This window comes from Lycorma delicatula, chromosome 7, assembly GCF_047948215.1.
Source record: "Lycorma delicatula isolate Av1 chromosome 7, ASM4794821v1, whole genome shotgun sequence".
In the NCBI taxonomy this organism is placed as follows: domain Eukaryota; kingdom Metazoa; phylum Arthropoda; class Insecta; order Hemiptera; family Fulgoridae; genus Lycorma; species Lycorma delicatula.
In genome coordinates this window covers 33442590-33459951 of record NC_134461.1, presented here as the reverse complement: position 1 = coordinate 33459951, position 17362 = coordinate 33442590, and the positions used below count along the sequence as shown (strand labels likewise).

The window sequence follows — 17362 nt, the reverse complement described above, 5'->3', positions numbered from 1 at the left end:
AATGGTGTGTGTTTCCACAGTCTAAGCATTTCATATATTCCCTGCATTCTCGTATGTTTTGTCCTGGTCCTCCGCAATTATAACATAACTCGGTCCTGTTGGGCCTCTGACACTCAATGCTTCTGTGACCAGAGCTCCAACATCTACATATGGTCCAGTAGGTCGGTATCTGATAAGTCGCTACTAAGAATTTCGTCAATTTCTGATATCTTCTGTTGGTCTGTCTGCGTCGATTGAGTGACCGGCATAAGGTTCTTCTGTATATGCCCCTGTGGAGGAGTTTGTTCGCACAACGTCAGAAAATCGTGTGCCAGTAAAGCAAGTTCCTTATCCAGAAGTTTTATTTCACGTTTAGTACTTCTTTCTATGTAACTTAAATCACTGGAAAACACCTCTAGTTTGGCAACAAGCGTGAGCAAGTCGATAGCTCCTTCTTCTTCGTCTGACGATGCAACTCGAGCACGTTTAGCCACTTGTATGGTCCTGAGGTCGATGGTGCAGGAGTTGTACCTGGGTCTTTGGCTTTCATCCGCAACAATGATGTTGAGCCATGAACCGATGGACTACTCCTAACTGGTGACTTCTCTAGTTTACTGGACATCTTAAAAGGGTCTTCGTTCATCCCTGGCCGTCGGGCAAATTTTATCTCAAAGAGACTCTTTAATTCTGGTCCTGGGGCCAATTTTGCACAATTTGAGTACCCATTCGACTTTTTCGGGCATCACTTTTTTGGGGCAGATAAAATGTATTACCCCAAGTCTGAGGTCGAATTTGAAATGGTGGAGGGGGTAAGAAGGGTGTGAAACGCGAAGAAAAAAGGTTTTTGGAATTTTTTTTCGAAAGGAGGGTAATTTTGGGATAGAGGGTCCGGGGGATGTGATCGGTGAAGATCCGAAAGGTTCGGGTGGATTAGGTATGGTTCAGGAGTTATTTAAGGATAGATTCCCCCTTATAATGAGCCTCAGGACTTAGAAAAATTATCACTGGTTTAGAATTATGTCCTAGTTTACTTACAGTATCACTGACGTCACAGTTTTGCTGAGTCGTGTTAAAAGATTTAGAAAGTATTCATTCAACTAGTCTATAGGTTAAGAATTGTCTTATATGGAGAAATAACACTGTCACTAAAAAACTCTAAAAACAGTACAATCCGTCAACCAAAAACTCGAAACTTTAAAGACTTATCCGGTAACCTTATGTCAACAATTCTTCGCTACGTATCCATTAAAATTCAGCAAAAAACCAAACCAAAAAGCTATTAAACGCAGAGCTCTCAATAACACTGAGAAGAAATAACAAGAGCAGCACGACCTCTCAGTATGAGCATCCACACTCTTCTTGGATATTATGTATTTACGGGAATAGAACGATATAGTAGAAAATATTTTCTAGTTGCTGTACCGATAGGTAATCAGTGGGATTCTCCTTGGAATGATTGGACATTTGCGGAAATGAGTTCTCGGTTTGTTTCTGTTTACTTAATAATTTTATAATTTAAATTAATTGGTGGACCTCGGGGCAGTTGTAGGCCAAAATTTCCACTTTTGCATTCCACATTATTTATGTGGTGTGACATTAAGGCCTGTAGTATTTATTTAAGACTCAACTAACCATAAAGTTGTGATTTCAGTCTAACTATTTTAAGTTTGTTCGATTAAAAAGTAGTCCTCTTTGATAATTAGATTCAGACGCAGTTCGCGCTTTCGCTGAAACGGTTAAATAGGATAGAAGAACGAAGATATCTGAAGAAACCTAAATTCGAAGGCAAAAGCTGATCATAAATCCCATGTGAAAATCTCTACCGAGGTATTTGTATCGGTGGGAATATTACTGAGGCCTACCTGATGACTGCGATTTGAAATTTTTTTTCTGTTTTTAGTCTCCAGAACCGCCGTAAGATATTACTTCAGAGGATGATATGTGTGAATTTAAATGAAGTGTAGTCTTGTTCATTCTCAGGTCGACCATCCCTGAGATATGTGGTTAATTGAAAATCAGCCAGCAAAGAACAACGATATCCACGATCTAGTATTCAAATCCGTATAAAAGCCTTTACTAGGATTTGAAATTTAGAACTTTCGACTTCGACATCAGCTGATTTGCGATAACGAGTTCACCAGTAGACCAATCCGGCGGGTTATGTAATCAATGTCTGAGGATCAATAAGATTACCTCCGGTAAAGCCCATCATGACTAGGAACGGAGGGGGGTGATGTGAAGACAGGAATCGTCACAAGGAAGGTATCTTTCCCTAGGGGGTCTGGATGTAGATAGGTAGCACCAATACTTTGCTTTCAATTATCACGGAATATAACATTCAGAAACGAAAACAGCGACTCCTCACAGTCGTACAACTGCTGGGATTACTCATCTTACCGTGAACATATAATGGAAAAAAGCACCAGCTAACCTGGAAAATCGAAAAGATTACGTATTATATAGAAATACGAAAAGCGAAGGAGAAGTATTTTAATGATAAATTAAAAAAATGAAAAGAATGATATTAAGGGTAACTGGAGACTACTTAACTCTCTGATGGGGTTACCCTCTAAGCGTAACTTAGACGATACTATAATTAAACACGTAAGCGGTACATCTAATGACGTGGGTAAGGTCGCTGCAGACATTATCGGTAAACACTTTGTAACTTCAGTAGATGATATTAAACATAATTGTATACATAAGTTCTTGAAATTCACGGGTGGCAATTGCATGCAGCTTGTGTCTTTTCATTTACCTTTAAGTTCTCCTAAACAAATAGAAAACATAATTTCATCTATGAATGATAAAAAATCGCCAGGTGTAGATGGCATACGGATCAAAGATTTGAAATATGTTGTTAATAAAGTCAGCCCTTTAATTTCAATTATAGTAAACAATATAATTAAATCAAGGAGGGTTCCTGATCTACTGAAGATATCTATTGTTAGACCTATCTATAAAGCTGGTTCTTTTAAAGATTTAAATAATTATCGTCCAATTTCTATACTGTCATGTATCGAAAAAGTTTTTGAATGGTATGTCTCTATGCATGTTACTAAGTACCTTGATAACAAATTAATCAGTGAAACTCAATATAGTTTCAGAAAGGGGATTGGGACTAATGATGCTATAAATGATTTATCTGATTTTGTCAATATTAACTTAAATAAATGTAACCATGTAATCTTACTTTTTTTAGATTTTCGTAAAGCTTTTGATACGTTAGACCATCATAAACTTCTAGATGCCCTAAATAAGCTAGGGTTTAATGGCCCTTTTAATAATATGTTACAAAACTATTTAAGTAACAGAAAACTTATTGTTAAAATTAAAGATAAATATAGTGATAGATACGAAACGGATAGTGGCGTGCCTCAAGGGTCTATCTTGGGCCCAACACTTTTTAATCTGTACGTTAATGATATATCTAACGCGATCTCTAATTCACGTCTTTTGCAATACGCTGATGATAGTGTTTTAGCACTTGGACATAAGCAATTGGAAGAAGCAGAGTTTTTAATGCAAGAAGATTTTAATAATCTATTAAAGTGGCCTCATGACAAAGGCTTAATTATTAACGTTAAAAAAACTGTTGTTTTACATGTAAGATCTCCTTATCTTCGATCCCAAAGACCAATAAAAATTATTTGTCATACATGTGACCGTATAAAAAATTACCACATAAACTGTAATTGTGAACATCTCCAGAATGCTGACAAATATAAATATTTGGGTGTACATTTTGACTCTTTTTTTAGATGGGATCACCATATAAAACATATATGTAAAAATTTAAGAGTGGTTGCTATGAAATTCCACCACATCTCACCCCTATTACCAATTCACTGTAAACGCTTACTCTATTCATCCTTGTTTGAATCTGTTATTCGATACGGCTTGACAGCATGGGGATCAGCCGCAGAATATCTCATAAATAAAATAAATTTAATACAAGATAGGGTCCTCAAAGATATTGCTCGTTATGATTCTGATAACAATTATGACACCAATTTAAATAATCCTACAAGGTTTCTGTCAGCTAGAGGTCTATTTAAATTCTTAATTATTCTTAAGAACTTTTACAACAGTGAGTACAGGGTAAATGTAGAAAGTGGATACAATCTGAGAGCAATTAGCTTTATTACAGATAGATATAATAATACTTATGGTAAACGATTAAAGAAGTATGTTGTTCCTGCATTACTTAATTCTTTACCGAATCACCTCAATAATGTAAAAATGAAAAAAAAATGATTTAAAATAACTTCTCATTGAATGGGCATTAACTATAACGTAATAGGTACTAACAGGATTCATATTGGATTTATACTGGCAGTCCAGACAATTATAACATGATTATAGTTATTATTTTAATGTTAATAATTATTATAAATCAATAAATAATGTATTGTTGAATGGTTAAAGCTTAGTTATTTATTTTCTTTATGTAATTGTTGCAACAAGATATTAATTGTGTAATTAGTTGTTGTAATTAAGTATAGTTTTGTTTCTTGAATATAGTTTTAGTTACTAAATCTAATACAAACCAAATATTAAAGAAATAGTTTGTTCATTAGTTTTTAAATATATAGTTTAATTTTGTTAAATTAATTTTTATAATTATACTACTATTATAACTATTAGAAAAACTAATAATATGTTTAGTTGTTACATAAAATTGGTTATTGCATTAACCACTTAATAATGTAATAATAATTTTTTAGTATATCTGTCGACAGACTTAGGTCTGACGGATGATCATGTAAGTTTTAAATTGTAAATAAATAAACCAAACATACAATTTTGTGGATCTTGACACTAACAAACACATACAAAATGAGTATAGTGTAAGGTTCGCTCAAGTAAACACCATTTCGCAAATCATAAACATCATTCCTTTGGGCATTTAACCGATTGTATGTTTGGAATAAAATATTACAATACGAAACTCTTATTCTTAATTACCGTAACTAAGTACTGTAACAGGATTTATTTCCGATAAACCCTCTTTTAGAACCCGATTTCTCTTCGGATGAATAATGAGGTAAACTCTGAAATAATAATTACCCGTCCTTTAAACATATTAAAACTACATTGTACTGATCATTACCCTTACTGATCAATACAGTGATCTCTTTTTTGTTGTTTAAATATTAATAAAATTAGAGTGTAACTAGGGGCCCTCCGGGCGGGTTGTCCTGGCGGGCGGCGTCTCGGAATGGGATTATTAGGTGTCCAAAATTTATTACATCATGTGTAAAAATATTTTTTTTTGAATGACGAAAATTGATGTAGTAGAAGTTAAATTAGAAATTTACGTCTAAAAATTGATACTAACGAATCGGGATTTTCCGCTAGTGATTGGTACATTTCGGTGCGTACTTTTTGGTTATAGTTCATTATTTTATGAAAAAAAACAATCACATAAATAAATAAAAAATATGTAAAAATTTTTTTAAAAACACCACTATTAGATTAAACGAACTAAAAGGTAAAAAATAATTTTTCCACGATGTCTCAGAATGGGTGGGGTACCACGCCAACTCACTCTTTAGGCCATTCAACACGCATATGAAAAAATTTGCAAAAACATCAAATTTTTAATTTGAAGCTATGACGTTCACGTAATCTTACATATCACCAACAAAGCGTGTTGTCAAATCCATTCTGAGATAACGTACTATAATTATTTTTTACCCTTTAGTGGGTTTAATTTAAGAATGGTGTTTTAAAAGTTTTTTTGCATATATTTTGTTTTCTACTTTTTAGTGCATTTAATATGAGTGGCTTTTAAAAAGTTTTTTTAAATATTTTTTTTATTTTCTACTTTTCAGTTTTCATAAGTGTATACTTAACAGCTGCGCTAGCGCACAGGTTTGAGCGTATTTAGCGAAAGATCGGATCGGTACGTTTTACGGTAGGTGAGTGCAATTAAAACACAGGACTAAACGATTTAATTTCCAGATAACCAAGATCCGGTCGATCAAGAGTATACCCGATGCATTAAAAAGTTAGCTCTCGACCTGCTGATACATACACCGTTTGGATCGTGAAAATCGGACGAGCGGTTGTACGAGGTATTACGATGGCAACCCCTCAAATTCTGAACGGCGCCCCGGGGGCACTTGAAAATATTATCATCCGACGGGTATTACTGCGAGCGGATGTGGTTATCATTGAGGGCGGTCGAAAAAAATTTTCGGAGCGCTAGGACCGACCATCTTTGAGGTATTTGCGATTTTCGTCTGAAAATTCGGATCCGGTTAAAAGGTTTCTCAAAACTTCGATATATATTTTGCATATATAATAATATATATACGGTATATCGATGTGTAATGATATAACAAGTATACACCTGACCAGCACTAGATATGTATTAACAAATTGGGGTTTTCCGCTAGTGATCGGTATATTCCGATGCTAAGCTAAGGGGAACGCACACACAGACACACATACAAATGCAGTTTAGTAGGGTAAATAATTACTGTTACTAGTAATATAATTACCTAATTTTGTTTTATTATAGGAGAAGCTTAATTTACATGCATAATTTCTAAATAATAGGTTTTAAAACTACGCTTTAAAATAACCGTATATTACGTTTTATTATTATACGTCATAAACTCATGCATTAACATACAAGTATCTTTAACAAAAAAAAATTAAAATAATTTATTTTTAAATTAATTATGTAATAAATTATTAATTTCATTGATTTAGACATTGTTTTCGATGGACGGATTATAATTATATTTTTAATTATTAATTTCAAAAGGTTCACTTATACTCTAATAAAATAAAAATGTATTTCTTACTTGCTTTGCTAATCGACGTGTCCTTCCTTGTGCTTCCAATAAACTAATATCATTAACTGCTAGACCAACCATAAGATTCATTAAAACAATCGTTATCAAAATTACAAAAGATAATAATAAACATCTGGCAACTACAGTCCAAATTAAAGTAGATTCTACTGGATTTTCAAACATATCAGTATATTCTAATTCTGATGTCATTACTATTACTTTTACAAATGATCGCCAGATATCGTTAAATGGTTTTTGCGATCTAAATTCTATCATAAATGAAAACATGAATCCAATAAATATGAAACCAAATGTTGCTAGTACCTAAGAAAAAAATTAGAATTAATGCGTGCATTTTTGACATCAAAAAATATTAGTGGATTTATGAGTTTTTTGTTTAGTTTTTTTTTAATTGAAAATGGGATTAAAAGATGAATATGAATAATTGCATTAACAATATCAATCATAATTATTACATCAATATCATTTTCAATAAAAAATAAATTGCAAAAGTACTCGTTCTACCCAATATATAAAATAATATTCTGAATCATAGTAAACACATTCGTTTTATTAACAAGGTTTGGAGCCTGCCCAGGCGAGGCTCGATCTTTTTTTTAGGTCAATGAGCACATACGATTCTAAATGTTAATTATTATTTTAATCAATGATATAAACAATAATAAAATTTATATTAAGATTCAAAAACAAATTATAAATAAATTATCGATTTTGTTTTTTCCAAATGTAGTATTTACGCAGATGTTTCTTCTTCATTAAAACAGATTTTATAAAATTTAATTAAAACATAATTTAAAAATATTAAAATTACTAAGAACTGTTTGAATTATTCTGTAGTGAGTTATGCTTATAATTTCAATATTGATGTAAAATGAACTACTCTGCTGCTATTACAATCGTAGATTCTATCGTATACTCTGTTGCTATTATATAGCGTAGAAGAATACATTCTACGCTTTATTTAGGGTGTTTCATTTTAATCGCCCCGGTCGTAAAATACGAACAATACAAAAAATGACTTAAACATAATTTACTCAGATTTGAGAGGGATAACTCATGATGACCTTGGATTTGACCTTGACCTTATTTCAAGGTTAACACGATGTCTTTCAAGTGGAGTGACTTATTTTTGACTCCACCAACGACCAAGTGGAGTGACCATCGTCGACCACCACCTAGAGAAGACCAAGAAGAAGAAGATGGAAGAAGTTCTCTGGCCGCCTCAACGTGGGATCTCTAGGCGGTTGCCAACATCCCCGCCGGAGCAGCAGGCTTGGCCGGACCACCGATGGAGTTTTCTGGACGCGGAGACTACCTTCCCGCTCTAGCTCGCCGGGCTTCAATCGTCTTGGCCGGCGGACTCAGCAGCAGGGGCCGGTTCAGCGTGGAATCGCTCGGCGAGAACCGCCTCGGCCGCGCCGGTGAAAGACGACCGACGTCGATCCGACACTGCGGGGCTGTTGGGGCCACCACTACCACGCTGTAGCGGGGACCGAACTGCCGCTGAGGGAAAGCCCGATCTCAATGGACGAGCCGCAACTCCTCGACTTCGTCGAAGACTAGATTCCGGACCCAACAGCTCTTCTCAGAGCTAACGACAAAAACGGCCTTTTTCAGGGCTACCACAAGGTTATAAATTACAACGAGCCGTCGAAGCCAATCGACTACAACAACTGCCCTTCTCAGGGCTACTATAAGGTTATTAAGTACCACGTGCCGTCCAAGCCATTCGGCGATAATCTAAAATTTAGGTATGATTGTTTTCTAAACTTAGATTTCATTAATTTGATTGACACGTAAAATTTTTATTTCTTTTTTTAATTAAAAGTTCCTTGTGGTTTTTTGAAAACACAAACACAGGTGGCATAAATACCACCTTTCAATTATTGCATTGTTTTTAAATTCAATAATTAATAAATAATAAAAAAATATGATTTTGCACATTTTAAGGAAATTTTTAAAGCTGAATAATGCTACGGTATCACTCGTATAAACACATGTTAAATATTCATATTAGATTCATGAGATTTGAAGCCTGTTTTTAAGTATATAATTACCTTAATAACTTTTTGTGCCACTCTACTGAACATAAGCACATTAAATCCCCATTTTGGTAGGCGAGAAAGGAGAAAAAGTAATTCTAACCACGCTAGTAATACTGCTATAGATGCCGTATTTGTATAACATGATGGTAATCCATTTTCAAAATCAAATTCCGGAAAAGATAACCAACCTACTAAAACAAATGTTGACCATTTCACCCAAGATTCAACGTCTCTCCAGTAATATCTTTGCAACCTACTTGCCTGGAATACTTCCTAAAACAAAACAAAAAATTAAGAATATTATTATTTATTTAATGAGATGAGCGGGCATCGACTATGATCAATTAGCTCGAATGGAAATTTTGTAGCATATGAAAAATGCCACGCTTGACCGGGATTCAAATCCAGGACCTCCGGGTGAAAAAGAATAATATTAATTTACATATAAGTAGCTTATAAATGAAGTTTTTTTTAAGGAAATAAACTTTAAAAATAAAAGAGATTTCAAAAATTGTAAAGAGAAATTTTCAATTCTTCTTTAGAATTAGAATTTTTAAAATCGAAATTAAAAAATAAATATTAAACTTTAATTTGGCGTCGACTCAAAAATTTTAAATTAAAGAATTGAAAAAGTAATCTTTTACTTTGTAAAAAGGAATTTTTTAAATCGATTATTTAATTTAATAGTTTTTGTTTTATTTTTACGTAAAATCTAGATAAGATGGAAAATAAGTTGCCAATAAATAAACAAGTTGTTAATAAGAAACACAAAAGAAAAAAAAACTGCTTTTGATGAAATAAAAAAAAAATTCCTTTAGGCTTGGAACCTTACCTATCATGTTACCTATCAGAACCTTACCTATCATGTTTGCTGTGTTTTTGTTGATATTCCTATCGTGATGCGATTGCATTATGATGTATGAATGTGTGAGTGGGCGTATAATCTCCCTTCTAGAAGAAATACTTCACTAGCGGTACGAGGAAGGCTGGTAGCCAGGGCTAGTGGTTTAGCCGATAGTGCGCAGGTTTACATACGCATATTAATAATATCTTGTGACACCTATTAGCGAGCCCGACACTGCTTAGGCGTCCGTAAATGGGATTCCCCACCTCTTCAACGGGGAAAAAAAAAGATTACGTTGATTCTGTGTACTGACGAATCGTACGTAGATCAGCATAATCTAACCAAACATAACCTACGCTCGTTCGCTAATCTCGTGTAATTAACTTTACTAATATAAATTATAAACGTTATTCTCTAACACTGGAGACGATTAATTAAATTTACCGCAACATTAATATAAAAAAAAAAACATAATTAATAAAATAATTTTTACGCTTACCTGTAATCCAACTAGAAATAACGAAATTGTTGTCGTACATTTATAGAAATTCAAATTTTCTGGAAAATAATGAGGTACAGCATCAGTACAAATTGACATGCACATCAATGTTGTTGATATAGTAAATATACAGTATAAAGTAAATATTAAAAAAAAGAACACTCTTAATTTTTTCCATTTTAAAAAAAGAAATGATTCTGCCAAAGGATGTAATAATAATACCTCTTGAAGAATTAATTTCGGTGAATTGATGACGGCGTCCAAAACGGGTAATTGTTTACGATTTTCTTTACTTATCGGCGAAAATAAATCGTAATTAAATGTAACTATACAGTCGACATGAGTTACAGGATATTCGTTAGTACTTATAAAAGAATCGAAAATTTCTTGTAAAAATTCAACAGGTTTGGGTATAAAATTAACAATTACATCTAAAGCAGTCTTACGATAACCGTTGCTGTCTGAAACTTCTGACGCTAAATGTCCACCAGATTGTAAAAATAAACGAACGCATTCAGTTTTACCGAATCTAGCAGCAACATGTAAAGGTTGCCATTTGTCATCATTATACTGATCCATTACGGTTTTGTCGTGATCTATTAAAATTTTTGCGACATCAAAGTGTCCATATCTTGCTGCTAAATGTAACGGAGTAGCACCGTAATACGGTTTTCCATGTGTTTTTGTTTTAATTAATACATCTGCTCCGGATGATAATAACAATAAAACGCATTCTCTATTTCCTTCTTTACATGCAACATGTAAAGGTGTCATTCCACCTTCGCGAGGTTCATTAAAAAATTCAATTAAAATATCAGCGCCCGATTCTAATAATAATTTTAAAATTTCTTCACAACCGTTACGTGATGCGACGTGTAATAATGTTATTTCTCCTGGTTGAATTATATTTGGTGAAGCACCATGTTTTAATAAACATTCAACGCATGATGTCGATGATTCAGCCACGGCACAGCATAATGGTGTTTGTTGTTTCCCATCAACTTGATTCACCACCTAAAAATTAAAAAAAAAGAAATTCAAAATTATAAAATACTTAATTTTTTTAAAAATAAAACAGGAAACAGCAATTGTTCATATTTAAAAACTCTTTTTATATGAATGATATATGCACGGTGAGATATCGTGCATGCAGATTGAAAGTGGAACATTTTGCTTTGGCCGTTGGTAGAAAACGACTGATAAAATTAATGCTTAATTCATTTTCGTATTTGTACTAATACTAGTAGATCCGCCTTCCTTTGCTATTGCTATATTTGAATATATATATATATATATATATTGATTAAATCAACACAATTGAAAGGTTCATAAAACATTAAAAAACTGAACATTACGGACTTCACAAAATTTAACCTTTCACTTTATAAAAATCAGAGTGTAAATAAATCCAATTGCCAAACAACAGCACTACCTGTCGGATTTAATGCAAACCACTCTCTAAACACAGTAGTCGTTGGAAAATAACTTTTTAATTAAAAGAGATATGGCTGCAAAATCATCACAATTAATACTGAACATTAAAAAATTTCCAAAACATTACTGAATTTCACAAAATTTAAACTTTCACTTCGTAAAAATCATAATGTAAATAAAGCTAACTGTTAAAGCAGCACTGTCTATCGGATTTAATTCAAACTATCCTCTAAACACAGTAGTTGGTTCAAAATACTCCTAACTTTTTTTTTTACTGGTCAGATCGAGGATTTTAATAGCTTTAAAATTTTTCCGGACAACGCGGACCATTTGAAAAAACCCACGCGTAAATCGGTCCAGAAGTTTTTAGTCAATAGGGGACACACATACGAGCATTGCCTTTTATATATATATATATATAAAGTGTATTTGTATATTCGTTTGTTTCGTAAATAACTTGACGCCGGTGCCAACTAGCGGGTATAGTTTTTCAAACATTTTTCTTTTCATGAAATTAATATATATTCTGAATATGAGCCAATTCGGTCCATAAATTCAATTTTTCTAAATATCTGAACCCCCAGCATCACCTAGCGGGTCCAGTTTTCGCAAAAATATTTATTTTAACGTAACTAATATATATTATGAATATGAGCCAAATCGGTCCATAAATACAATTTTTCTAAATATCTCGACCCCAACGCCACTTAGCGGGTCTAAACTAATTCAAATACCTTCGCGGGCGCGTGCACAACAACTCGCCAAAATTTCATCGTAATCGGATGAATGGCATAGGAACGCATACGGGACAAACAGACACTCATTTTATATATATATATATATATATATATAAATAGCATTTATGTACGCCTAAACAAGAACGTATTTCATATCTCATTTTGGTAGAACAAAAACTAAATATGCAACTGCATTCCATGAAGATTTTCATGTAAAATTTATTTATTCTCCACTACATCGTAATTTGCTTATGTTACATAAAATATGGAAATATTGAAACCATTTGAGGAGATGCTTCACAATCAAACAGACCTAGAACTAGATTTACTTCAGAAAACAAACAGGTTGTTAAGGTGATATTAGTAAAAATCCTTCAAATCTCAACCAGAATGGTTTCCTTTACGCTGAATATACCCAGAAGAAGCTTACGAAGAATCCTAAACCAATAAATATTTATGTGTGATTATCAAGATTTTGCACTTCGTGCAACTGATTTTAAGAAGGGAAATTTATCAGGAATATATAATTCTATTAAACCCAAGTCTACATTTTTCTAACTCAGTTATACGGTCTGAAGAAGCTTGCTTCAAATTTAATTTTCTTACTAATACGTTTTAATGGTATTTATAGATCTTTATAGGCAAATCCTTACGTAGTTATGGTGGAAGAATTTAATATATCTGGAGTTCATATTTCGTGTGGCGTAACAAAAAAAAAAGAGGTAACAATTATTTGATGACTATGTTTTGCATCAAAATGGGGAGGGGACTTCCTCAATATGCTCTTCAAGTTAGAGATTCCTCAAGTAAACGTTTCCTGTGTAAACAGATCGTGTTGGAACAGTTGAGTAGCCACAACGTTCCTCTTATTCCGTACCTTGGGATTTTTCGCTCTGGTAAATCCTTAATTGGCGATTGAAAACCAAATTAATTTTAATATATCTGGAGGAAACTTTATTAGAAAGATGCGTAATGGTTAAACGCCTCTAACAATGTAAACTAAATGTCTCTAAAGCATAATTTTATACTTCCTCTAATGTGTATGTTATGAGTATATAATGTATATGTTAAATGAGTATATGTAATATACTCATTTTATAACAAAATATTTTTAATACATAAATTATAGACATTTTAAAACAAAAAGAAAAACTTTTACCTTTCCCCGCAATAGCGACATATGCTGTTAACTACAATCAGTCGTTTTTTACTTCTTTATACGAAGTAAAGGAAGTATTGTAATCGCGAAAAATTTCGGTTTTCAAATTTCAACAGAAATATCCATTTTGACCATCCCTGAATCCATTTTGACTAGTTTCGGCTTGACGTCTGTACGTATTTATCTACGTATGTGCGTTTGTATCTCTTATAACGCAAAAATTATTAGCCGTAGGATGCTGAAATTTTGGATTTAGAACTATTGTAATATCTAGTTGTGCACCTCCCCTTTTGGTTCCAGTCGACTGATGAACCAAAAGTGTCCAAAAAGCCCAAAATCCAAACAATTTGAATTTTAGACTTTTTCTTAACTGGAGTAATAAGCCCTCATTGAGAGATTTTCAACGTTATATCATAAGTGGTACTTATTTTAATTGGTTCAAGAGTTATAGCCAAATTATATTTTAATTAATGAAATATTTGGATCTTACAAGGGGAAGGCACATAGGTTCGAATACGACTTCTTTCCCGACTGTTTTTAAATTTAAATATATCGATTTATTAATAATTAATAACCTCTGATTCTAAAATATAATTTACGATAAATAATAATTCAATAATATAAAAAAAAAATTGCGTGCTTAAGATCGCACGGCCGAAGTGAAAACTTCGGGATCGCAATCGTTTCGAATTAATATATATTACAAGTAGCATATAATGTTTACATTCAATAGCCACTTTAACCTTTGACCATTAGAACCAATTTGACGCACATTTGAACCTATGGTTTCCACAATTATCCCCTATATGTAGTTAAATTTTCATGACGAAAGAGTGGATTTACTGCAAAATACATAGTAAAACACGGGTTTGAGATGCCCAATTACAACAAAGAAAGTGGCTATTGAACCTTCACTACGTACTTTGCGATCACCCGGAACGATAGGTCCTTGGCCCATGCGTCTAGCGGCCACCTTCTCGAGATACTAGCGCGAGCGAAATTCGCCCCCACAGAATTTCAGGACCAAAATATTTCATATAAAGTAATTTTTTAACAATGAACAGCAATTTTTACCGACAATATTTTCTAGGTAAATGATTTTTTAATGCATATAAATTAGGTTTTGAAAATCTTCACATATATTATCCAAACTCAATCAAAAAATATTATATGTTACACTTACACGGAATTTAAACAATTTTTTTAATTTTTTTATTATTATGAGTACGTATTGAAATATTTCATATAAACAAACACTCTGACATAGAATAAACAAACATTTCATTGAATATGTCTATACAGCACAACGGAGAAGCAACGTGGTTCGGCTAACTATAATTCAGTCTATCTTTACCGTATACTAATCTATACGTATACTTGAGTACAGGCATGTATATTTAAAGAGAGAAAGGAAGTGATAGAGAGGCAGAATTATTGTGAATCACCAGCAGTTTTTTCTCTCAACTCCCATTCTCTGCTACTACATATTATACTGTACACTCATATATGCGTATATATATTCTCTCTCTATGCCTTTTTTCTCTTTCATATTTATTATTAATAAATTTAGTGAATGTTTTTAATTTATAATTTTATTAAAAAATATATAATTAATAATCATATATATTATCCTCCTCTATGAATCATGAGACCTTGCCGTTGGTGAGGGGGCTTGAGTGCTCAGGGATACAGAGTAGCTGGACCGAAGGTGCAACCATATCGGAGAGGTATCTGTTGAGAGCCAGACTAAGGAATGATTCATGAAAGAGGGCAGCAGCTCTTTCAGTAGTTGTTAGGGGCGTAAGTCACAATGACTTAAACGGCCATATCAACATCACTCAGTCCTCTGAGTACTGCGCAGCTGAAAGCAATGGAAAACTACAGCTGTTTTTTTTTCCAAGAAAATGTGGCTCTGCATTTTCAAAAGCAATAATGGAGGCGCCTTCCTTGGTAAAATATTCCGGAGGTAAAATAGTCCCCCGTTCGGATCTCCGGGTGGGGACTACTAAGGAAGGGGTCACCAGAAAAGTAAAAAATAACATTCTACGAGTCGGAGCGTGGAATGTTAGAAGCTTAAAAAAGGTTGGTAGGCTAGAGAATTTAAAAAGGGAAATGGATAGGGTAAACGTGGATATAGTAGGAATTAGTGAGGTTCGGTGGGAAGAGGAAGGTGACTTTTGGTCGGGTGACTTTAGAATAATTAACTCAGCGTCAAATAATGGGCAGGCAGGAGTAGGTTTCGTGATGAACAAGAAAATAGGGAGGAGAGTGGAGTATTTCAAGACGCATAGTGATAGAGTCATTGTAATAAGGATAAATTCAAAACCTAAACCGACAACGATTGTTAACGTCTATATGCCTACAAGCGCCCATGATGATGATGAGGTAGAATGTGTATACGAAGAGATTGATGAAGCAATTAAACACGTAAAAGGAGATGAAAATTTAATAATAGTTGGAGATTGGAATGCAAGCATTGGAAAAGGCAAGGAAGGAAATATAGTGGGTGAATACGGGCTGGGCAAAAGGAATGAAAGAGGGGACCGACTTATAGAGTTTTGCACAAAGTATAATTTAGTAATTGCCAACACCCAATTTAAAAATCATAATAGAAGAATATACACTTGGAAAAAGCCAGGCGATACTGCAAGGTATCAGATAGATTATATCATGGTTAAGCAAAGATTTAGAAATCAACTCGTGGACTGCAAAACTTACCCTGGAGCAGACATTGATAGCGACCATAATTTGGTGATAATGAAATGTAGATTGGGGTTTAAAAACCTGAAGAAAAGGTGTCAGATGAATCGGTGGAATTTAGAGAAGCTTGAGGAAGAGGAGGTAAAGAAGATTTTTGAGGAGGACATCGCAAGAGGTCTGAGTAAAAAAGATAAGATAGAAAATGTAGAAGAAGAATGGGAGAATGTTAAAAAGGAAATTCTTAAATCAGCAGAAGCAAACTTAGGCGGAATAAAGAGAACTGGTAGAAAACCTTGGGTTTCAGACGATATATTGCAGCTGATGGATGAACGTAGAAAATATAAGAATGCTAGTGATGAAGAAAGTAAAAGGAACTATCGGAAATTAAGAAATGCTATAAACAGGAAGTGCAAACTGGTGAAAGAAGAGTGGATTAAAGAAAAGTGTTCAGAAGTGGAAAGAGAAATGAACATTGGTAAAATAGACGGAGCATACAGGAAAGTTAAGGAAAATTTTGGGGTACATAAATAAAAATCTAATAATGTGTTAAACAAAGATGGTACACCTATATATAATACGAAAGGTAAAGTCGATAGATGGGTGGAATATATTGAAGAGTTATACGGAGGAAATGAATTAGAAAATGGTTTTATAGAGGAAGAAGAGGAAGTTGAGGAGGATGAAATGGGAGAAACAATACTGAGATCTGAATTTAAGAGAGCATTAAAAGATTTAAATGGCAGAAAGGCTCCTGGAATAGACGGAATACCTGTAGAATTACTGCGCAGTGCAGGGGAGGAGGCGATTGATAGATTATACAAACTGGTGTGTAATATTTATGAAAAAGGGGAATTTCCGTCAGACTTCAAAAAAAGTGTTATAGTAATGATACCAAAGAAATCAGGGGCAGATAAATGTGAAGAATACAGAACAATTAGTTTAACTAGTCATGCATCAAAAATCTTAACTAGAATTCTATACAGAAGAATTGAGAGGAGAGTGGAGGAAGTGTTAGGAGAAGACCAATTTGGTTTCAGGAAAAGTATAGGGACAAGGGAAGCAATTTTAGGCCTCAGATTAATAGTAGAAGGAAGATTAAAGAAAAACAAACCAACATACTTGGCGTTTATAGACC

The 17362-nt window shown here is 33.6% G+C and overlaps 1 protein-coding gene across 3 annotated transcripts in view; it reads right to left on the bottom strand.

The window, feature by feature from the left end:
• LOC142328462 (uncharacterized) overlaps positions 1-17362 on the bottom strand; it is a 100485-nt gene that overhangs the window by 5456 nt on the left and 77667 nt on the right. For 2 of the 3 annotated variants that reach the window (XM_075372264.1, XM_075372262.1), the window contains exons 6-8: positions 10198-11211; positions 8867-9127; positions 6798-7112 (exon numbers count right to left, since the gene is read on the bottom strand). In XM_075372264.1, the coding sequence (XP_075228379.1) occupies positions 6798-7112; positions 8867-9127; positions 10198-11211 (1590 nt within the window). The remainder of the gene's footprint in view (positions 1-6797; positions 7113-8866; positions 9128-10197; positions 11212-17362) is intronic. The other variant, XM_075372263.1, reaches the window with a different exon arrangement.